Here is a 21,451-nt window from a genome sequence, read left to right as displayed (position 1 = left end):
GAGAAGAAGTAAATGAGAAGTAAATTGCAGATGTGATGCATTTGATTATACTTGCCAGAATTCCAGAAACCATGCTCTTACATTTTCAAATTATTGTCAAGGCCCACAGAGAGCATCCTGCAGGAAGCCAGCTGGGAAATTATTAGAGCATGGATGACTGTTGCAAAATTATTCCTGCCCAGGGTTGGCTATAATCGGATAAACCAGGCAACTTTAATGAAAGCATTTAACACTGCTGAGGCAACCTGGTTCTCTGGAAACAAAGCTGAGCCTAGAAATAGCTCCCAGCTGTGGACCTGCTTTCTTAGAAGTAATACAACTTGTCCAAAATAGATTGACACTCTCTCTCTCTCTCTCTCTCTCTCTCTCTCTCTCTCTCTCTCTCTCTCTCTCTCTCTCTGTGTGTGTGTGTGTGTGTGTGTGTGTGTGTACACAGATACATACACTCCAAGCTTCATTTAACCATAGAACCTCTGCCTTCTTACCTTATCCAGGCATCTTCACATCTCCCTTTATTCAGATAATAGAGAGAAATGGTATTTGAAAGGTATACACTCTGAATAGCATGGAAATTTGCCCAAGAGTTGATGAGCAATAACTCCACAATAACTGTTTTCGTTGCTGAATGAAATATTGGGATACCCTTCATGCTGTTCCTTGCTAAACCCTTTGAAGTGATCCAGAAGAATGGAGAATTAAAGCAGCCAATCATCATCCTAATGCCAGGGCAAAATAGGTGCTAGTTTGTTCTGATTATTCTCAGTGCTGGCACTTGTTCAATCTACTCCTATGGACTTACTTCCCATAGGAGGAGAATTATTCAATTAATATGTGAATGCATCCGAGAAACTATTCACCCATTCACGAACAATTCCTGTCATTTTTTTTATCATCCTGTTGCCACCTACAATTATCCTCCAGTGTTTCAGAAACATTTGATCATTTGCCATAAGATTTAGTCCAAGAATAAATCTGAGTGCAATAGCAAATTTGATGGCATTCAGCTTTGGAAATATTTCTCAGTGGTACAGTTAATTTACTGATGGGTTCTTCATGTTGCTTTCCTAAACATCAAAGGTAATTTCTGTCTATGAGAAAATTTATGTACAATTCCTCTATTAGGAAACCAAAGCCCATGTGACACACAGCCCTTTCATGCCTGGACTTCCCAAGTCTTAAGATAGCAGCCATACTTTCAAAGCTTTATTTACATCAGTTTTAGTTCACGTTGCAACACCAGATCCTACCAATGACAAGAGTTAATGAAGACTGAATAGTTGAAGCTCATGCAACTACCTTTGTTGTAAAATGTATTTAAGGATCTTGTGACGTAGTACCCAGAAATAAAAAGGGGTCAGACAGCAGGTAGGCTCTGTATTGTGGGCTGCACTATGAATGCAACTGTGTCATGAGGAAAGTCATCCCAAAAGCAGCGCTGTAAAAGTTTGCAGAAGATTTGGATAGGCGTTAGGACTGGACTGTAGAGTTGAGCAGATCTTATTACTCGCCTTCAAACATCTTCTTCCTGCCCTCCATTCCAGACTTTTCCTCAATGTTTTTCCTCCAGTCACCCACATCACGCAGGTCCTTCTCCTATGGGAAGACAGGAGATAAAATGTTATGCTTGGATAGTGCCTTTGACAGGGCTCATGCAGGGGGCAACCCTTGCCTTATTGATATGATGTCTCCCTGGGGAGAAAAACCCTCTGTTCACTCATAGATGACCGTCAAATGTGCTAATATTTATTGTGGTTGTTCACAAGTTTTCATCAAGAAAGCTGGAAGCACACATTCCAAAAGAGTGAAATGTTCAACAGACAGTAAATTGGAAAGAAATTAAAACTGCCTATCCTGCTGAGAACTCTATAGTATTTTGGATATATTACAGTCAGAAAGCCCATTCTTACCATCACTGACTGCATTTACAAAATTTAATAAATCATAGTTTGTTTAATGAAACACCATGGTTCATACAATGCACTAAACTATATATTATTCTTTACATTCCACAATGGTTGAGTTTGCGCATTATGATGGTAAAGCTGCAAGCTGAATGTCTCATCTTCCAGTTCTCTTATAACACCATGTTTGGAATCTTCACTATTAGAAGTCTTTAAAAACTATTCAATATCTACTGTATCTCTCTCTCTCAGTGTCTCTCTGTCTCTCTCTCTCTGTCTCTCTCTCTGTGTGTGTCTCTGTCTCTCTCTGTCTTTCTCTCTTTCTCTCTCTCTCCATCCATCATCTATCATCTATGTCCATCTATAATCTAATGTCACTGTGTTCAATATGCTATGACACAATTTGTACCTTTTGCCACTCTAGAAATCTGCATGACAAGCTTTCTGGATGAAATCTGGAAAACTCATAAGGAGACTTTCTTGGAAGGAAGAATCTATCAGTTCTGATTGAACGTGAAACAATTATTAATATCTAATTTTATTCTGTGTTTCACTTATCGACTATCATATTTTAATAATATTATCCTTCTAGCAGGAAGCCCTAAATGACAATTAGGCAGAAGGAGGAGGTGATTTTTTTAAAAAAAATGATTATATTAACTATGACCTCTATCTTAAATGATAAGTCATTTAGTATATTGTTAAGTATTTCATTTTATTTGCAGGTCAGCAAATATAATCAAATACCTAACAAGCATGATTGCCTTACTTAGACAACATAGGATTCTACTTTGACCTTGATTTGAAAGCCTTTCCTGATTTAATGCATATCTAACTATAGCACACAGTGCATTCATTCAGTATTGGAATGTAGAACATAGAATACAAAGATTGGAAGGGATCTTGGAGGTTTTCTAGTCTGACCCTCTGCCCACGGCATGAGACCCTATACCTTTCTGTACAAATGGCTGTCCAATCTCTTCTTGAAAACCTCCAGTGAAAACCCCCACAAATTCTGGAACTTCTGGAAGCAAACAGTTCCATTAATTAATTGTCAGGAAATTTCTCCTTAGTTCTAGGTTGGATCTCTCCTTAATCATCTTCCACTTGTCCTGCCCTCAGGTGCTTTGGAGAATAGGTTGACACCCCCCCCCCTCTTCTCTGTGACAGTCCCTCAAGTTGTGGAAGACAGCTACCACATCACTCTGATTCCTTCTCTTTATTACAGACCCAGTTCCCTCAAATATTAGACTGAACAGCCAAGGGTAAATATTGAGGATGATAGATGGCTGAGCACAAGTTTAACATACCCAAGCCATCAAGTTATTTGGTGGTTTGCAGTGAAATTCTTGAGAAATGCATTTAGTTCAAAAGCCAAGCCACAAAAACTACTACTTTTCAGTTATCTAGGTACCTTTTCAGTGTCTTCCTTCTTGACTTGCTTCAGATTAGCTCTAAGATCCATGCAGACTTTGTGTTTGGAACCCAGAAGGGCCCGCAGCATAGCGTCAGCAGACATACGGACTCTACGCAGGGGTGGCCTCTTGAATTTGCCCCTCAGGTCAAACAGTTTCTGGCTCAAATCTTCAAGCTACAGACAGAGATGAAAGTACCCAAATGACAAAACAGAAGCCAAGAATGGCAAAGGAAGGCAAAATCAAATTTTAAACAAAGAGCTGCCAGAGGAATCCAATCCATAGTCAGAAGAGAGTCTGACTAAATGTAAGTATATTGAAACTATAGGAGAAAGTGCTTGTGAAGACAAAGGGAAAATAATGCTAGAAGTGTTACAGAAAATCACACACAGGCAGTTCTGCATCAGCTGAAATAAAATGCATACAAACCCCCTCACTTTGCACCTTAACCTCAAATATCTTCTTTATAATCCTGTGCTTGGAATTTAATTACCTCTTCAAATAAATAAGCTCACAATTAATCTGTATATTATAAAAAAGGCTTCAACTATTTTCCCATGGCTCTTCCTCTGGGTTAACCATTTTGCTTCTGTGTATTTTTTGTAACTAGAATTTTATGTTTATGTGTGTGTGTGTGTGTGTGTGTGTGTGTGTGTGTATACACAAACACACCCCTACCATACTTTGTTTTTTGCTGTTGATGTGGATGCATATATTCTGAGTGTTTTTCAATCCCACTTACATTTACTAGGTATATATATATCTTAAATGTTTACTAAAATGGAAAAGATGAGCAATGAAGATACAGTCTATCTAGGAATATCAGTCCAGCTATTTAATAAAAAATGTTGACTATTCGATTTTTCCAGCTCAAAGTTAGCTGCAATGTCAAAGTAGCCTACACTACTTTGAGCAAAGGAGGGTATCCAAAAAGTCAAGTTGGTAGCCCAAACCATGTGATCAGACTCACCCCTTTTCTACAGTATATGTGTCACAATATTTAAATATTTAAAGGGGTGTGGCTTTAATTGCATCATTCAATTTCATCTATTTTATTTATTATTTTAATCCCATTCCCCATGGCCACAGCAAATTTCAACTCACTTAGACACAAATGATTAGAAATTGCCCACACACTCAATAGAGCATATGTATGGATGCTGTAGTAAAATAATTACCTCTTTGGTAGTTTTCTGTAATTTCATTTCTGTGTCATATCTTTCTTCATCAACTTCCTCTACCTTAGCATGAAGTTTTTTGCACAGTTCCTGTTGAGAAAGAACAAGAGATTATTAAAGAAGGTTGCTCAAACTTACTTAACTTGTTTTTTTAATGCCAACCTTTCTAATTCTTCTGCAGGCTTGTATTTGAGAGATGATATGTCTACTGTAGATGTGCAGTTTCAGAATTACTCAGTCTATTCTACATTGTTATTTTCTTTTGATTCTTAGAATTAAATGAATATCCTCTTCATAAGTCAAGTAAAATTATATAATTATGAAGAAAGAGGTAAAGATGTAGTGAATCGGTCCTGCATCATACTGAGAAAACGTGAAGTATACTAAGCCAACAGTGTCTTTAGGGATGGGATATACATCTGCATAATCCAGGTTGGTAAAGTTTTAGCCTAAACTATTCAGTTTTTGAAATGATGTGACATAGTTAACTGTTACATCAAAACAATTAAGTGCCTAAAGATGTTTTTAAATGTAAGGCTACCTGGCAGATGTATATGCATAGCATGGACTTCTGGGAAGAAAAGTAAGGCATAAATAGAGTTAATAAATGATGAGATTCCTTGTCACTTTGTGGTCAGTATTTTGATTTTTTTTTCAAGGGCATTCAATTTTGTTTGGCTGACGAAGAAGCAGGAGGAGCTGCCTTTCAGAAATTCATTTGCTATTACTTTGAAATTCAAATACCATAAAAAAATAAAATAAAACCACATGCGATCTGAACACACCAGGACATTGGGGAGAATGAATGTAACTACTTTTTAAAAACAGAGGTCCTCAATCAAGGAAAGAAATGGGAGGGAATGTTCCATAAAAATATGAACAACTGTAACCCAATGTCTCACTGTAATTGTACCTATAACCTATAAGCAATAATAGTTGTATCATCTAAAATAAGAGTACACAACTTCGAACACTCCCTCCCTCCAAAGTGTTGTATGTGACATTATATCTTCAAAATTTGCCACTGAATTTTCATATTGGATGCAACCAAAGGGAAAAATATTAAGAAAAAAGAATATTCATGTTAATTCTGGTTAACATAAGCAAAGATGTCCACAGAGATAGTTTTAAAAAATGGCGTCCACAAGATGGAATCAAAGCTCTGCATTATTATTATGTGCTACAGGGCATTGTAATTACCATCTTGACTTTTTAAATTATACCTTGCAGGCACCCCTTATATAAGTTTAATTTTTTCAAATCTAGTTTTGGCTTAATATCACCAATATTTTGGAGTTAGGCTTTTGGTTTGCAGTTCATGGATAAAAATGTTTTGCACATCTTTATATGAAAAGGTTCTTCATCGCTGGTCCTTCCACACTGAGAAGCATCCTCAGCAAACTGTAGTTGGATCAAAATGCAACTTTAGCATATTGATATTATCACATAAATGCTGTCCTGCTCCCTAATACAAGCATATAAATTTCAGTTTGGAGCAATAATCATTTCTCTCCTCCCCATGGACAGTCAGGCCTAAGTCTATAGTATCACATAAGCCAAATTAAGAACATATATTTATATTTGGGGATGATGGGTCTTTACTCTTTATAGTTTGCAAAAACCTAGTGTAGAAAGAAACTAATTGTCAGATCAAATCAGCAAATCAACTAATGCATTACACATGAAGTTAAATGTTCCTGTTCTTGCATATGGGATGAAAGGGATTAATTCATTACCTGAAGTTCTTGCGTGGAACTTGGCAAGTGCAGAGGTGGACAGTGTTCTGCAAGATAATTGGCTTTTTCTTGTTCCTGAGCTGCAGCTTCTTTTTCAAGCTCAGAAGCAGCAATCTGGAGCATAACACTCTGGAAGATAATGTTGGCAGAAAAAGTATTTGTCAAAGAAGAGAAGGGAAGGCATCATAAGGTATATAGTTGTGCCCAAAACAGCAATCACCTCTGCTAACGTCAAAACAAAGGTCAGGGCTTAGAAAGCAGCACAGAACAGAATCAGTATAACAGTCCTTTATCTAAGACAGGGCTCTTCAAACTTGGCCCTTTTATGACCCGTGGACTTCAACTCCCAGACTTCCTCAGCCAGCGTCCTGGCTGAGGAATTCTGGGAGTTGAAGTCCACAAGTCATAAAAGGGCCAAATTTGAAGACCCCTGATCTAAGAAGTAAAACATAGGACAAGAATGGGAGATCTATGGTCTTCCAGATGTTACCAAACTACAGCTCCTCGTAGCCATCAGCACTGGCCGAATTGGCTGGATTGTTACTATTTGTGGTTCAACAAAATATGAAGACCATCATTTCTCCATTCCTATGACTAGAATGTTCATTCATGGTGAGGTTACACCAGGAATTCCCTAACAGCTTTTCACCAAATCACAATCACTCGAGCCTCAATAGAAGGTGTTTAAAATTAAACGTGTAATTATTCATGATTATTAATTATGTTCATCATTACTAGGTATTAAGCACAGTGTCCATTAGTTTAACGAAAGAAATACCCCAATCATGTAGGAAGAGGGAATGAAAGTCTGATCGTAGAAACATAATGAATTTGTCCATAAGCAAGAAGCTTTTCCCAGTCACCAGTAGGTTACTGGTTATAGATTCTTTCCAGAGCATTTCCCTCCTGAGATTAATTTGATATCAGAAATGACCTCAAGAGCAAAATGCATTGTTGGAATGGGGTGCATGGAAGGTAATTGGTATGGGGAGAAACTTCTTCCTCACGTGCTCTCTACTTTTAAATTTGGAGGGAAGGGAATGAAAATCCACTCCTAACACTTGGGCCAGACTTGCATTTAAAATATTGTCAGAACTGTCACTGTCACAACTAACCCGCAGCTCCTATGTTTGAAAATGGGACAGAAACCTTAAACTGTTCAAGAACTTGAAACATTCTTTGCTAATGAGTGACAGCAGATATCTGTATACATGTTTCCTTCTGACTCGGGTGCCCAGACATTGTTTGGGGGGAGTGTTTTGCTAGACATTCCAGAAGAAAAATGCTGCATGGCATAGGACTTATCACAATTACCTTCCTTCTTCTCTAGGGAGAAAGGCAAGAAGACATTAAAGTAGCACAGCTTTTTAAAAATGAGCTCCACAAATAATAAATATATATATACCTTGAGATGCTGCCGGCGGGCGGTGACAGCCCTCTTCTTTTTCTAAAATTAGGAAAAAGAAAAAGAAGACTTTGAGCTTTGACAGTACCTTTTCCATGAGCCACATTTCTGCATGCATATTTCCTAGAAATCTGACTGCCCTTCCCATGTAAACATGTGACAGCAGCCCAAGAATAACATCCATAGTTGAAGTAGAAGATAAACCCACTTCTCTTCTGTCCTGCCACTTGCTATTCAAAATTCTCTTTTCTCAGACTTGCTTTCACAATTCAAAGTGGTGAAAAGATTGAATTATAGTCCCTCACATTCTAGGGACAGGAAATAGTCAAGTCAAAATTTGATTCCTACTAATATGGTCCTATTTCTACTCCTGCTATCTTTTTTTTCAAATTAGCTAATATAGATGTCAAAATGTGTCCTTGAATTGTATTAACTTAAGAACTTTAACTTCTACAAATTGACTACAAATTTAACTTCTACAAAATATATGGCTGCCTACAAATATAGGCAACCATCTATTTGTCTCTAATGGTTTGGTGTAATGGGAAGAGTTACTCGTGTTTTTAATTGCTTCATGTGCTGCTTGTTGCACATTCATTCAAGGGCCTCTTATCCAAGTTAAGAATGTTTAAGAAATCTGATAAGGTCACTTCAGTATGTGGACAGCTTCAGCTCAGAATTTGGCTTTTTGAAAGCCATGGAAAGACTTGGCTCAACTTTAGTAAGCTTTGGTCAAATCTATCATTTGTAGTTGTATGTTTGCTCTAAGATGGCTGTTCCAGAAAGCAATTGTGTAGCACAGTGTTTCTCAACCTGTGGGTCGGGACCCCATTTGGGGTCGAATGACCATTTCACGGGGGTCGCCAAACCATGCTGTCCGCCATTTTTTTCCCTTTTCCCTAGCTGTCCTACTCCCTCTTATTGGTGGCCACACCCACTTGGGGGTCACCACAACATGGGGAACTGTATTATGGGGTCATGGCATTAGAAAGGTTGAGAATCACTGGTGTAGCAGCTCCTCTTGTGTATAGATAATCCAATTCAATAAAGATGAGGTTAAACAAAATGGAAGCTCTGAAGCTATTAAAAAAGAAACCCTGTACATTAAAGAGACTTAATTAGATGCAGATCAAAAGAGCTATATTATATTCTCTGAATTATTAGATTGAGAACTCCTTCGGTTTGAGCTCAGTGTATTATGTTGAGTCTGGAACACAAAAAAAGTTTGCTTATGCCAACCTGGACCACTGGTCCATCTAGTTTAGTAGAGTTGATGTTGGGTTTTCAATTGGAACTTTCCAGCTTCACCTGGAAATGACCAGGATTGAATCATTAGATAGGAAATATTTAGGTCCCAATTTGATTTCCATAAATTCTGTCATATTTGTACCCATATATTTTTCATGTTATACAGAAGTAAAGATAAATTTCCCATAAATTATGCTAATCAGAGACTTAAGTTTTATACTATAATTTTACTTCTCTGGAAGTGAAACAGTACCTTTTTCTGACATTTTGGTCCAAAGGCAGTAATGGTTTAAGGAAATGCCCAGAACTGAATGCCAGGATGTTCCTGTATGCATACATGTGCTCTACCAAAAAATTATGACACTCAAGATAGAGTTTTTCCAATCATTGCTAAAGGCTGGAATTGAATCTACCATTAAACTCTGTCAAAGGAAGCAGCTAATTTACATTCTCTTTATGAAAATGATATATTTTATATTTTTCCTATGAAACCTTTGAGAATACAGCCAAGTATTGTAATATTGATATCTGTCAGCTTGTTTGTATTGACACACTGGTTTTCTTTACTGGTTTAAACTGGATATTTGAATGCAACTTACTATTTGGCATAATCTAGCTCAACTCAAGGTAAGAAGGTTGGGAAGAAAAAAAAAACTAATCATGATTTTTTTTATGTCCCTTTCAACAATTCAATACCTCCTGGTAATACATGACCTTAAAAAAGCTGTTGGTCTAGAATTCTTCAAATAATTTACAAAGCAATTACATAAAGAGAACAAATATCATTAGAGATAGAGCAAATTCTTCTGCTACTAAAAATTTGCTCTGGAAAACAGGATTCCAATTGTAGCAAAAGGAATTGTGGAAGCATAACAGGGAGGGGCGGGCTGCATAGTTTCTAGCAGCTTTTTAGCTGAGCCTGTAAACATCTGCAGATTTAAGCTTGTATTTTTTTTTTAGTTCTTATTAAGGGGAGCGACATGGAAGTTTAAAGAAGGAAGCTTGAACTTGACAATTGATTTCATCCTACGTCCTCCTTTAATAGCTCTTCAGATAGAACTTTGCAAATCCTTCAAGGCTACCCACACAATTTATAAGAAAACAGATTGCCTTGTTACAGTGTCATGATAGTCACCAGGACAGAAGGAACCCGTGAGGTATTGTCTATTTAAGCTTTTTAAGTTGCTTTAATAGCTTTTTATTATATAAGGAAAGCTGTGTTTGGCAGGATGTCTTGTATAACTGTAAAATTATCTGGTCCATGCAGTGTGTGGACCAGAGTGGTCCAAGGAGACTCTTTAAGAGGAACGGCTGCATCATTCTTCCCCTGCTTTACTGCTACAGCTGTTGTTCCTTCACTGGGTGTGCAGTCAACGTACACTGCTTCCAATGGGTCTTGAGAGTGCAGAGTTCTGAGGTATTAAAAGATTTAAAGCAAATCATCTTTGCCTGAAGCATGCCTAGGGGCCTGCTCCAGCTGCTTTCTTGCATGGTAGGGTGAAACAGGCTTGCTTTAGTCCTTAAATTTTTGCTTTGGGACTCCTCAAAGCAAAGCTTTGTTTGTTCATAATTCTTCAGATTACCTGAAAGCTTTACCCCCAAGAACATAAAGGAATACTTTGGAATGGCAAAGCCACCCAGGATCCAGTGTGTGAGTCTCACTCTGAGCAAGGTACTGAGGTCAGCATGCACTCCAAAGAACTACATCAACAGCTTCCCATTTGATACTATGAAATAGCCACTCCAAGAAATGGAAGGAGAGGGGCAGTGGGTGGGAATTTATTGTAATCCAAATATTTTACTTGTACGCTACCTAAAATATCGATTTCATTGTACTTAACAATAAGGAGTCATTATTGAATGTCATTTCCTTTTGTAGGATGTTTCAAAAAGAATATGCAATCTACTATCAGAAATGGGAAGGAGACCTTCCCTTTCTATGACAGTATATCCCCAAAATGGCAGCACTTTATTTAATTTTGGGAGTAAGATCAAATATTCATGTTGGGAACAGTCTCATCTACAGCCCAGCTCTTTTGATCTAGCTATTAAACATAAGCCTTCATCCTGTGTATGTAGCCCTTCCTCTTCATTTGCATAGATTGCTTTCCTGGATTCTGTTTTTTTTTTTAATCACCCAAGAAACTGTGATGCAATGTTGGGAATAGTGATGGCATATCAGCTGGACTTTGGGCCAGAAATAGAGGGTTTTAATCTCAACCCAACAGGATTGACTTTACCCAGATTTAACTAAATTAGTATACAGTGTGTGTGTCTGTTTGTGTGTGTGTTTAGGGGGATGACTGCTAATCTATAATAATAACTATGTAATATAACTGAACTGAACTGGCATTTATAGGAAAAGATGAAGAAGCTAGAAGATCTGTTATAACTATCAACTATTCATTGTCCTTCAGTTTCTTCTATCCAAGAGAAAATTTAGAGAGATCGATGGTATTATCAAGTTAATCATATTCTAATTCCAAATTGAGTCCCCAGAATAATCAACAAAGAAAAACTTACTTCTTCACTGATAGAAAAGAAGAGATGATCACGAGAAGAAAAGAAGGAAGGAGGGGAAAAAAGATTATTAGTTTGAAGGTCTGAAAATGAAATATAGGCACCATTATCAAAAAAAAAACAACCATGAGACATTAAAGGCAACACTGATGAAATATTTCCAAAGGTTACGAGGTAGGAACAAAGAAAGCAGAGGAAAAAGTTCAGTGCAGGAATTCCATAATGGCAAATGCATTTCCCATCTCTATATGAAGATAAGAATTTAAAAAAAAAAAACATTTTCTACATGCCAGAACTTCAGGTGAATTGGGGCACAAAAAATCATTCTTTTTTAAAAAAATTGAGAATTAAAAACATTTGAATCTCTAGTTCATTAAAAAAAAATCCATATTGCAAAGACCAACTTACTCTGACATCTTGGTTTTGTTGATGAGACCCTACAATAAAGCAGAAGGAATAAACTTTTTAATAAAATTGAATTCTTCAGATTAGTTATTATTGGACAATGCTTTAAAAAGAAAACCAGTTGGGTGATAACTACTTCCCTAACTCTTCTCCTTCTGTTGAGTGGAGACATAGTTACCACATCTATAGACAGCAGCCAAATGTGTTGTTAATCATAGCTGGAGAAAACCATGGTCCACTAAGCCTTTCAGAGCATTCCCAAGCTTTATTCCTTTTTTTCCAAGAAATAGGGTCTGCTTGAACAACTGCAAGCACTTTTTTATGGCAGGGGATATTTTCATACAGGGGAGCAAAACATGTTTTGAGATTTAATCCAACATCTTATATTTATTGTAAGGATTCTTGGCCAATGGCATCTTCTGTAGTCAATGTTTGCATACTGATTACTATGGGTGTGCTCACTAGTACAGTGCATAACTATAACTTTAGGCATTACTTGTGTTTGAAGGATATCAGGATGATAAGGTGACATTTTCTCTTATTAGTGAGAAGCTGCTGGTGTCCTTTTCTATGCTAGCTTCAGTCACCATGAGTTGATGAGCAGTTAAAAGTTGCCTAGCAAGGACATCCAGAAGGCGGTGGCAAGACTCCCAAAAGAAATCTTATCCTAAAAATGTGTAGGACCTATCACATAACTGAGAAGAAAGTGCTTCTAAAAATGGCTTGTAAGGAACTGCAGCTGTCTCCTTGGATTGTAGCCTTTTCCAGTCCCAATGACATGAGTTGTGAGGGAGTCACTGTGGCAACAACATGAGCCCAAAGTATGAGTGACAATAAGTTTGACAAAAAATGTCAGCCCACAGCTTGGGAAAGTGGCACAGCTTGGCCTCCCTAAAATGAAAAGCAATCTCTCCCTTCTAATTTACTTTTTTACCAGCAAAGGTGAAAAAGACAGGCAGCCAAGTGTGATAACTTCCCCACTCCCTTTGAACAAGCAGTTTTAGTGTTTGCTGCCTGCAGCCTCAGATTGCTTCTTGAACGGAGCAGCTCTTCAATTTCATTCTGCCCCAAAACTTCTTTTGGAAAAGCAAAAACTGATGCTTTTGGCCAAGATTCCTCATCTGACAAGGCTGGATGAAGAAAAACAAACAAACAAACCCAGGTAAATTTAGCTAGCATGCAGATTTATATTTTTCAATTTTCTTACTTAACATATGAGAGTTAGAATAGAGGAGTGAAGAAGAAATGTAAGCATTTTCCTTCTGAAGTGCCACAAAACCGGCATTCTTGAAAGGAGTGAGAGCAGCAAGAAATGGAGAGGGGAGAATGTCCAATGAAAATATGTGGATTAAAAATGGGGATTGGGGAAGAAACTAGACTTCCTGACAGGTGATGGAGAACAGCTTTTTGATTCAATGCTCATGTTTAGATCCCTTCACTCAGCCAAGCACACAATGTTAATCTAAGCACCAGAGCACTTCTATTCCTTCCTTTTACTCTCTTAAAGGTAAAGTGAGATGAGTAAGAGACATGCAAAGGGCTCACCCAAGTCCCAAGGAGAAAAACAGAGAGCGCTGGTGGGAGGGCAGGTTCGACTGGCAAGCCACAAGCAGTCGGCTTCCTCTGGAGGTATAAATGGGTTTCTTAAACAGCTCAGCAAAAAAAAATCTCTCTTTAAGGGCATGAAGCCTTCCTCAGACCAATAGAATGCAAGGATCCAGAAATACAAATCGCCACCCTCAATTAATGCAGTTAGGTTGGGAAACCCTCAAGGCACCCCGCTCTATCAGGCAATCCTCCTAAAGAGAAATAGGAATGTTTATGGGTGGGTCAGTCACCGATTTTAGGCAACAAGCAGGGAAAATTAATCAGGTGAATGGGAGAGATAAGAAGATACACACACTGAACTTTGCATTAATCGTGCGTATTATCTAAGTTGTACACATCCTTCCTCAAGAAGAGAGAGGTAGATTAGGCCGAACACAGATATTTATTTTTGTTTTTTATTTATTAAATTTTTGCGCCACGCATCTCGCTGTCGAGAGACTCTTACATCACTGTTGGTGTGATCAGTTCTTCATGAAATGTCAGAGTTTCATTCCATACAGCATTAACCTTGCGAACTCTCAGGCTTCCTCCTTCCGTTATATATTCAAGATGGACAATATTTAATATTTATTTGCTACGTATATGTAGGGATGTGGGTTTATACATATGTTGTTCATAGTATGTTTAGGTGTGCGTCATGTATGTGTTTCACTTTGAGAGCGAGCAACTAAATTTCATTTTTGATGTGTGCCATCGTGCCCACAGTATAAAAATGACAATAAACGTTATCTTATCTTATCTTATCTTATCTTATCTTATCTTATCTTATCTTATCTTATGTAACCTCCAGCATAGATCTGTATTAATATCACCATGTACTGTTTTAAGAGGAAATACAGTACTTAGCTTGTTTAGTGCAAAAGGGAATTTTGAATTCCTGACTTCTCAGTTGAAGTGAGTGGGTGCTTTATTAGGGCTGTGCACTTCAGAAATGGTTCTGAGGAAGTACTTCAAATTTTGTTCATGTTCCCAGCAGGAACTGGAGCAAAGGACAGGAGCTCACCCTGCCTTATGGCAGCACTTGATTCTTGAACATGGGCTTGCTCCTTGTCAACCAAGCATCCTAACCACTTGGCCCATCATGCTCCGTAAGCAGTGTTTCTCAACCTTGACAATTTTAAGGCCTGTGGACTTCAACTCCCAGAATTCCACAGCCAGCACTGCTGGCTGTGGAATTCTGGGAGTTGAAGTCCACATGCCTTAAAATTGTCAAGGTTGAGAAACACTGCTCCATAGGCAGGAAATAAATAAATAAATTCACATGGATATTTAAACTTTTGCATTTCTCCTTAAGATTAGAAATGTATTTGCATGTATTCTCAAACTATGTGGGTTGGGGGGGGTACTTTTCTAAAGTTTGCTTTCAATAGTTTATATTAATAATTTGTCTACTTATGCTAAAATTCAATTTTCAAACTACCTCAACATTCAGAACTTGAATATAGGGGTTTTTTTTTAACTGTAAGAGGTTAGTAAAGAAGTATGGCCTTATTTATAAGAAGTAAAAGCTATGAGATTGAGAAAAGCTCCGATATCTGATTTATAATTTCTATTACACCACAAACAGAAAAAAAAGAAGGGCTAATTCATTCATTCTGTTGAGATGCCAGCTATATACTAACATTTTTTTTTCCAGTCCTGCTTGCAGATTGCAGCAGGGAGAAGACAGATGAGCAGATTCTGCACAGCTCCTTCTTGCCAGAAGAGTGGACATTTTTTATATTTGCAATGGAGAAGGGCTCCTTCCTTAATATTTAAATGCCCAAGTTGTACATCACTTGCCTTGTTGGAGACAAGATCGTTTTCTTTTGCCACCTGCTGGTAGAGCTGCAGCCAAAACAGCAGCAGAAGACAGTCAATCCAGCTAATGCCAACAGATCCTTGTGGAAAGGAATCAACAGGTATGGGTGAGAATAGAACCTCAGGCCACAGGAGTTAGGACTATTTCCACATGCACACCTTCTTCCCAGTGTTAGCGTTTCTTGAACCACCCACCTCTTGCCCCCAGAACCTGAAGCTTCCGAGGAGATGGAGCAAAGCCAGCATGAATAAAGTATGCACTCAGAATGCATGAAACTGTTGATATACTGTGACATCCCCCTAGTATGGACCATAGAACAAGATTAACACATGTGAACAGCATCACCATTATGTAAAACTGCCCCAGGTATGTGCAGGAACCTACAAGAGAGTGATTCATGGTAGAAAATTGGAAGATTCCACTATAGATGGCTCTGCAGCTCTAGTAGTTTCTCTAAAAAACATATTCATCTATTTTTGAAGCATCCAGGAGGTGGTGCTGGGTGACTATCGTTTGACACCTAGGGCACTAACCCTATGATGATGATTCTATCTTGCCCTCTATATGATTCTATCTTGTCCTCTATGCTGTTTAGCATCTAAATGGAGAGAAGGATGAGGAGTGACATGATAGCAATGTTCCAATACCTCAGGGGTTGCCACAAAGAAGAGGGAGTCAAGCTATTCCAAAGCACCTGAAGGCAGGACAAGAAGCAATGGATGGAAACTAAAGAGAAGCAACTAGAACTAAGGAGAAATTTTCTGACAGATAGAACAGTTAATCAGTGGAACAACCTGCCTCCAGAAGTTGTGAATGCTCCAACACTGGAAGTTTTTAAGAAGAGACTGGACAGCCATTTTTCTGAAATGGGTATAGGGTTTCCTGCCTCAGCATGAGGTTGGACTAGAAGATCTCCAAGGTTCCTTCCAATTCTATTATTATTGTTGTTGTTGTTGTTGTTAAATGAAACCTGTGGGTGAGATCATGTAGAATGCTGAATGGGGTGCCATTAGAATGCTGATGACAGCCAGCCTCACTGCTACCTTGACCTCCAGTGGTCACTCCCTCTTGACTACTGCAAGATGCCTTCCATGGGAATATTCCTGAAATATGTCCTAGAATCACACTTGGAATAATATGCAGTGAAAGATATTGAGACTATAGGATGCCTGAAACAATAGATCTTCAATGAAAATCTGAACACAGATTAAGGTGCTAATATTGATCTTTAAAGCAATGATGCTTAGGCCTGACTAAGCCTGACTCTGAACCTTTTCAGCTATTTACGTCAGCAAGAAATTCTTTTGAGTATCTTTATTGCTAGAACTCGTGTATCTGGCAGTGGAAGAAGCCTTTCTCCTATGTGGCTCCTAGGCTATAAAATACCCTCCACAAGGGAGTACATTTGTCACTCTCATCCCTACCCCCATTTTTCCAGTATTCAGGAAAGTAGCAAAATTTGATCTCTTACACAAGTTATTGACTGAACTGATTTAAATGACACTGATTTTTACATTTAACATATATTTATTTATTAAATTTACTTCCTGCCCATCCCACTGCAATGGTGCTTTTGTGTTTTACAATTTGCACTTTAATTGTCTTAGCCCATGCAAATGTATCGGTAGAAAGGTAGGATGCAAATTTAATATAATAAAATGAAGGGATATTCTCCAGAAAAAGCAGGAGTCACATAATTAAAGTCAGCACCTACACAATCTATAAGGTGCAGGAGCTCGCCCATACTCCACTTTTTCCTCCTCACTTTTTCCTCCAAGTAGTCAGTACTTGAAGTGAAATGTAAAAGGGGAGGAGAATGCCTAGAGAAGCACCTTTGGTTGCATGAATAGTATAAGATATAAATATAATAAAACTCTAGTTCTCTCTGGAAACAATTATATAACTTAGAAAACTAATGTGGAATAATAAACAATCACTAGAATAATGATGTGTCTGCATAATTACTGGAATAATGCTGTGTTAGTAGTATGTGACTAACCTAATGCGCATTGCACTTGGATACAATGTATATAGCAAACTCTCTCCATTGTATACCTGTGAGAAACGAACTTAATGTATTACAATGTGTATTTCAATGTGTATTTCTTTGTTCCTGAGAAAAGGGAAGTATAAAACTGAAGTCTGAACTCGCCCTCGGGGTTCAGAATTGCTAGTTGCTATTGCTTTTGAACCTGCGCAATAAATCTCTCTGCTAAAACCCTCTGGAATTCGTAAGAGTCCTTTTGTTTTCCACAAAAAAACTATAGAATGCCATATCTAATTTAAAAAAAGATTCAACTCTTTTTTCTGTGCTAAATGGAATTTATGGGGAAACTCAACTTTAAAAACTGGAGAAGAAGGAGGAGGAGGAGGAGGAGGAGGAGGAGGAGGAGGAGGAGGAGGAGGAGGAGGAGGAGGAGGAGGAGGAGGAGGAGGAGGAGGAGGAGGAGGGGAGATATTGACTTTGGACTAATTGATAGATGATGAAGACGAATTTTAACATATTTGTTAAGAAACAAATACAATCTCCCAGGTGTAACTCAATGGCAATATTTATAGTTATAACATTTGTTAAGTACATTCTGAGACACTAGAACAACATGTTAAATCCTCTAAAACCATGAGTTTCTATGGATACTTGTTATCAATAAATTAATGTGATGTGGAATTGTTAAGACATGAATGGAATAATGGAATTAGAGGTTTCCATGTTGCCTAGAAAATGGGACAGTATTTTTACTTTCATAGCAAGAATGTCAATGGACCTCCAATAACAACTTATGCAACAAAAAAATAAGATTTAGAATGTATTGGGCTCCATTACATTTATATAGAAAAGGACTGACAAAAACAGAATTATGTTGGAGATGTAATAAAGATCATGCTTCTTTGAAACACATGTTTTTGCAATATCCTACACTTACCTAGTTTGGAGTTTTTTAAAAATTGGATTATATAAATATAGTTGTGCGACAAAAACAAAAATTTCAGATTATAATATTTTTTGAACTATATCCCTAGTACTTGAAATCTGATAACCAGACAATATAAATGGCTATACTATCATGCCCTTACCATAGCCAAAAGAGTGAGATTGCAGCATTGAAAAGATAAAGGTATGGCTCATTTCGACCAATGGATTGAAGAGTTGATTGCACTTGCCATTTATGAGCAGATTGCCTATTGATCTGGGCTTTGTATGGACAAATATAATGAACTGTGGGACTCATTTATACAAAATACAGTACATTAAAATGATAGCTATATAAATGTGTTAGATATACACAGACACATATACTGTATATATACATACATATATACACTTCAATAATTGCATTAGATAACTTTATAGAGAATTCTAACTATTTATTGTTAAAATGATATACCTTTTTTCTTTTTTGTATTTTTTTATTTTTTAAAAAAAACACAGTGCTTTTTCTTTTCCTTTTCTTTGACATGTACTTTTATCTGGGGGGGAGGGTTAAAGCAAAAATATAAAAAAAGACAAAAGACAAAAGGATTAATCATCTCATTCCTATTTGAGCAACTTAGCTAACCAGGAAGAATTAATTTAGTCCATGTAGCTCCAGGACTATTTTGTATTTAAATTAACTCTCTTTCCCCTCAATCTTACCCCAGAGACAATGGCATAAGAACAAGGCAGACAATTCAATGACAATTAAATGAGGATCAAAACCTATCCTGAATTATTCAAAGTTTCTAGGCAGCAAAACAGTTCCTCAAAATAGTAAAAAAGGAAGAACTGTATAATTCATTCTATTACCCCAAAAGGTGCTTTTTCAAAAGGCAACTGGGGTTTCTTTCTTTTTCTGTGAAGACATTTCACTTCTCATTCAAGAAACTTCTTCAGTTCTGACTGAATGGAAGGATTTATGGCAGTCATCTGGTCATTAGCACTTGCTCTGAGAGGCATTGAGGCCTGCCTGTTTTCTGCCCTATATCCTTTCACTATTGAATACAGATGCAGGCTGTTGGGGATGAGTCTGTGTTGTCTGCATCTCAAATTGAAGCACAAATGGTTCCTGTAGTCTGCAATGTTTTCTGGAAATCCGTTGATACTCCTGCACCATTTGAAGGGTGTTCATCCCAAAGTGCATAGCTAAATGTCTACGGAGATTCTCAGTCATTCAGGTCACCGTTGTCCCAAAGGTGCTTTTTCAAAAGGCAACTGGACTTGCTTTGTTTTTCCTTGAAGATGTTTTGCTTCTTATCCAAGAAGTTTCTTCATTCTGTTACCATAAATCTACATTCCTTCTGCAATGTGGACTAAGTGAAATCATAGTTCAATGAGGCATCTCCTGTGCAAGGGACATTTCATCAGACCAATGCAGTGAGTCAGAGCATTGCCTCAAAACAACACTTTCAAAATGTAGCCGTGAAGTAATTCAGGAAATAGCTCCACTTATTGCAATGAACTGTATGGGCCATTTGGTTACAAACCTTATCATCTTTTGATAAAGACAGAGCCCTTGAAACTGCAATTTTTGCAATATATTATCCACTGGATACTAACTTTAGTAATCTGTGCTATAAATGTTATAGCATGCTAAACATCATGGTTTAAAAGCAAACAGGTCCCAAAGACTGACCAGTGACTTACTTCCATCAAAAGAAATTTCAAATGAATAGGTCAGTGGTGGCGAACCTATGGCACAGGTACCAGAGGCAGCACTCAGAGCCCTCTCTGTGGGCATGCATGCCATCGCCCCAGTTCTAGGCCTTCAGCCGGGTCTCATAAAACCTTTTCACTTTAGGCCTCCACTGCCGTGCAAAAAAAAAAAAGGTTCAATTAATCAGTTAATTTCAACTTCTCGCGGGAAAAAAAAAAGATCTTGCAAAGTTGGAACTGATTGATTGAACTTTAGTCCCACCCAATCTGCTATTACAACTGCAGCCATGCCCACCCAATGGGCCACACCCAGCCAATGGGCCACACCCGACGATGCATAAATGGGTTTTGGGTTGCAGTTTGGGCACACGGTCTTTAAAAGGTTTGCCATCACTGGAATAGGTATATGTCTGTGACCCACTGAAGCAAAGAGGGAGGAAAGGAAGATAACATCAGATTGTCACAGAACATAAAAATGCACTGAAAAAGTAAAATTATCCAGTTTGTGGAAAAGTGAAAAAATCCTAACCCTAACTCTGCAGGATTGGATTTGCCAACTGTTATGTCCCGAGCCTTGCAAACGGCTCGGGCGTTTGCAGGCAGTCCCGGGCAGGTGCAAAGCTGCCCGGGACCAGACAGGCTGTCGCCAGCGCCGTGCGCATGCGCGGGTGCTGGCGCAGGAAAAGTAACCCATTTACCCGGGAGTTGCCTATATAAGAGGCTGCGAGGCGTTTGGGCGAGGCTGAAGCCATCTTCCTGTAAGCTGAACGCTGAATAAATGAAACTGAGAACTCCAGCTGCTTCTCGTGTCTGTTTTCCCGCCATGGACTCAACACTGGCGACGAAGGTGGGATGCCTTGCACTACCTGGAAAGGAAGAAGTGTAAGCTTACCCAAGGAGTCCTGAGCGGCGAAAGAGGAACGGCGTCGACTCGGCAGCTGCCCGCCAATCCGGTGCGCATTCGGGGGTAGGCTGGCTGATAGACCCGTCTCCTGAAGATCCGAAGATGGCAAAAATCGGAAGGCTTTCGGAATTCGACGTCTCACATCCAGAGCGGTGGGAGTCCTACGTATCCAGAATGGAGAACTACTTCAAGGCAAACCAAGTGAGGGAAGATAGCTTGAAGGCGGCCACCCTGCTTTGCGTTTGCGGCCAAGACGCCTTCGAAATCGCAGAAAACCTTGCAGCACCTGTCCCAGTAGAGTCTGTAAGCTACGCAGACCTGAAGAAGCTGCTGAAGGAGCACTTCCACCCCAAGGTGTCCGTTATCTCATGACGCCACACCTTCGAACAAAGGGATCAACGGTCCGGTGAGTCAGCCAAGGAATACATCGCCGCGTTACGGAAGGCCGCCAAGCCCTGCGAGTTCAAGGACCTCGAGGAACGACTGAGGGACCGATTCATGTGCGGGTTAAGGCATCGCGAGCTACAACAGAGACTTTTCGCAAAGGAAGAATTATCCTTCCAAGACGCCTTAAGGGAAGTCACCGCAGAAGAAGCAGCAGGCGGCGCCGTCAAAAACATGCGGCCGATCAGAAACAGTGCAGAGGGTGCGTCCGTGCACCAGGAAGACGTCCGACGAAACTCCGAGGAGGATCCGGACG

At 38.7% G+C, this 21,451-nt stretch overlaps 1 protein-coding gene across 2 annotated transcripts; it reads right to left on the bottom strand.

Annotated features, from left to right (window-relative positions):
• Positions 1-1,188: 1,188 nt before the first annotated feature.
• TNNI2 (troponin I2, fast skeletal type) lies at positions 1,189-13,440 on the bottom strand. Of its 2 annotated transcripts, XM_039340456.1 has the most exons (8): positions 13,354-13,440; positions 11,812-11,840; positions 11,407-11,413; positions 7,636-7,677; positions 6,231-6,359; positions 4,495-4,584; positions 3,316-3,492; positions 1,189-1,593 (listed from the first exon to the last, which is right to left on the bottom strand). In XM_039340456.1, exons 2-8 carry the CDS (start codon positions 11,817-11,819, stop codon positions 1,501-1,503), a joined length of 546 nt encoding a protein of 181 aa, XP_039196390.1. In that variant the 5' UTR covers positions 11,820-11,840; positions 13,354-13,440; the 3' UTR covers positions 1,189-1,500. The 2 variants fall into 2 exon arrangements, with proteins under 2 accessions (XP_039196390.1, XP_039196391.1); XM_039340457.1 differs by lacking the exons at positions 11,812-11,840; positions 13,354-13,440 and having other exon boundaries at positions 1,452-1,593; positions 11,403-11,413.
• Positions 13,441-21,451: the final 8,011 nt, after the last annotated feature.

The sequence above is a fragment of the Crotalus tigris genome, unplaced genomic scaffold (assembly GCF_016545835.1).
Source record: "Crotalus tigris isolate CLP2741 ecotype Arizona unplaced genomic scaffold, ASM1654583v1 scf7180000017749.438534, whole genome shotgun sequence".
Lineage (NCBI taxonomy): Eukaryota > Metazoa > Chordata > Lepidosauria > Squamata > Viperidae > Crotalus > Crotalus tigris.
This window is presented reverse-complemented; position numbering and strand designations above follow the sequence as displayed.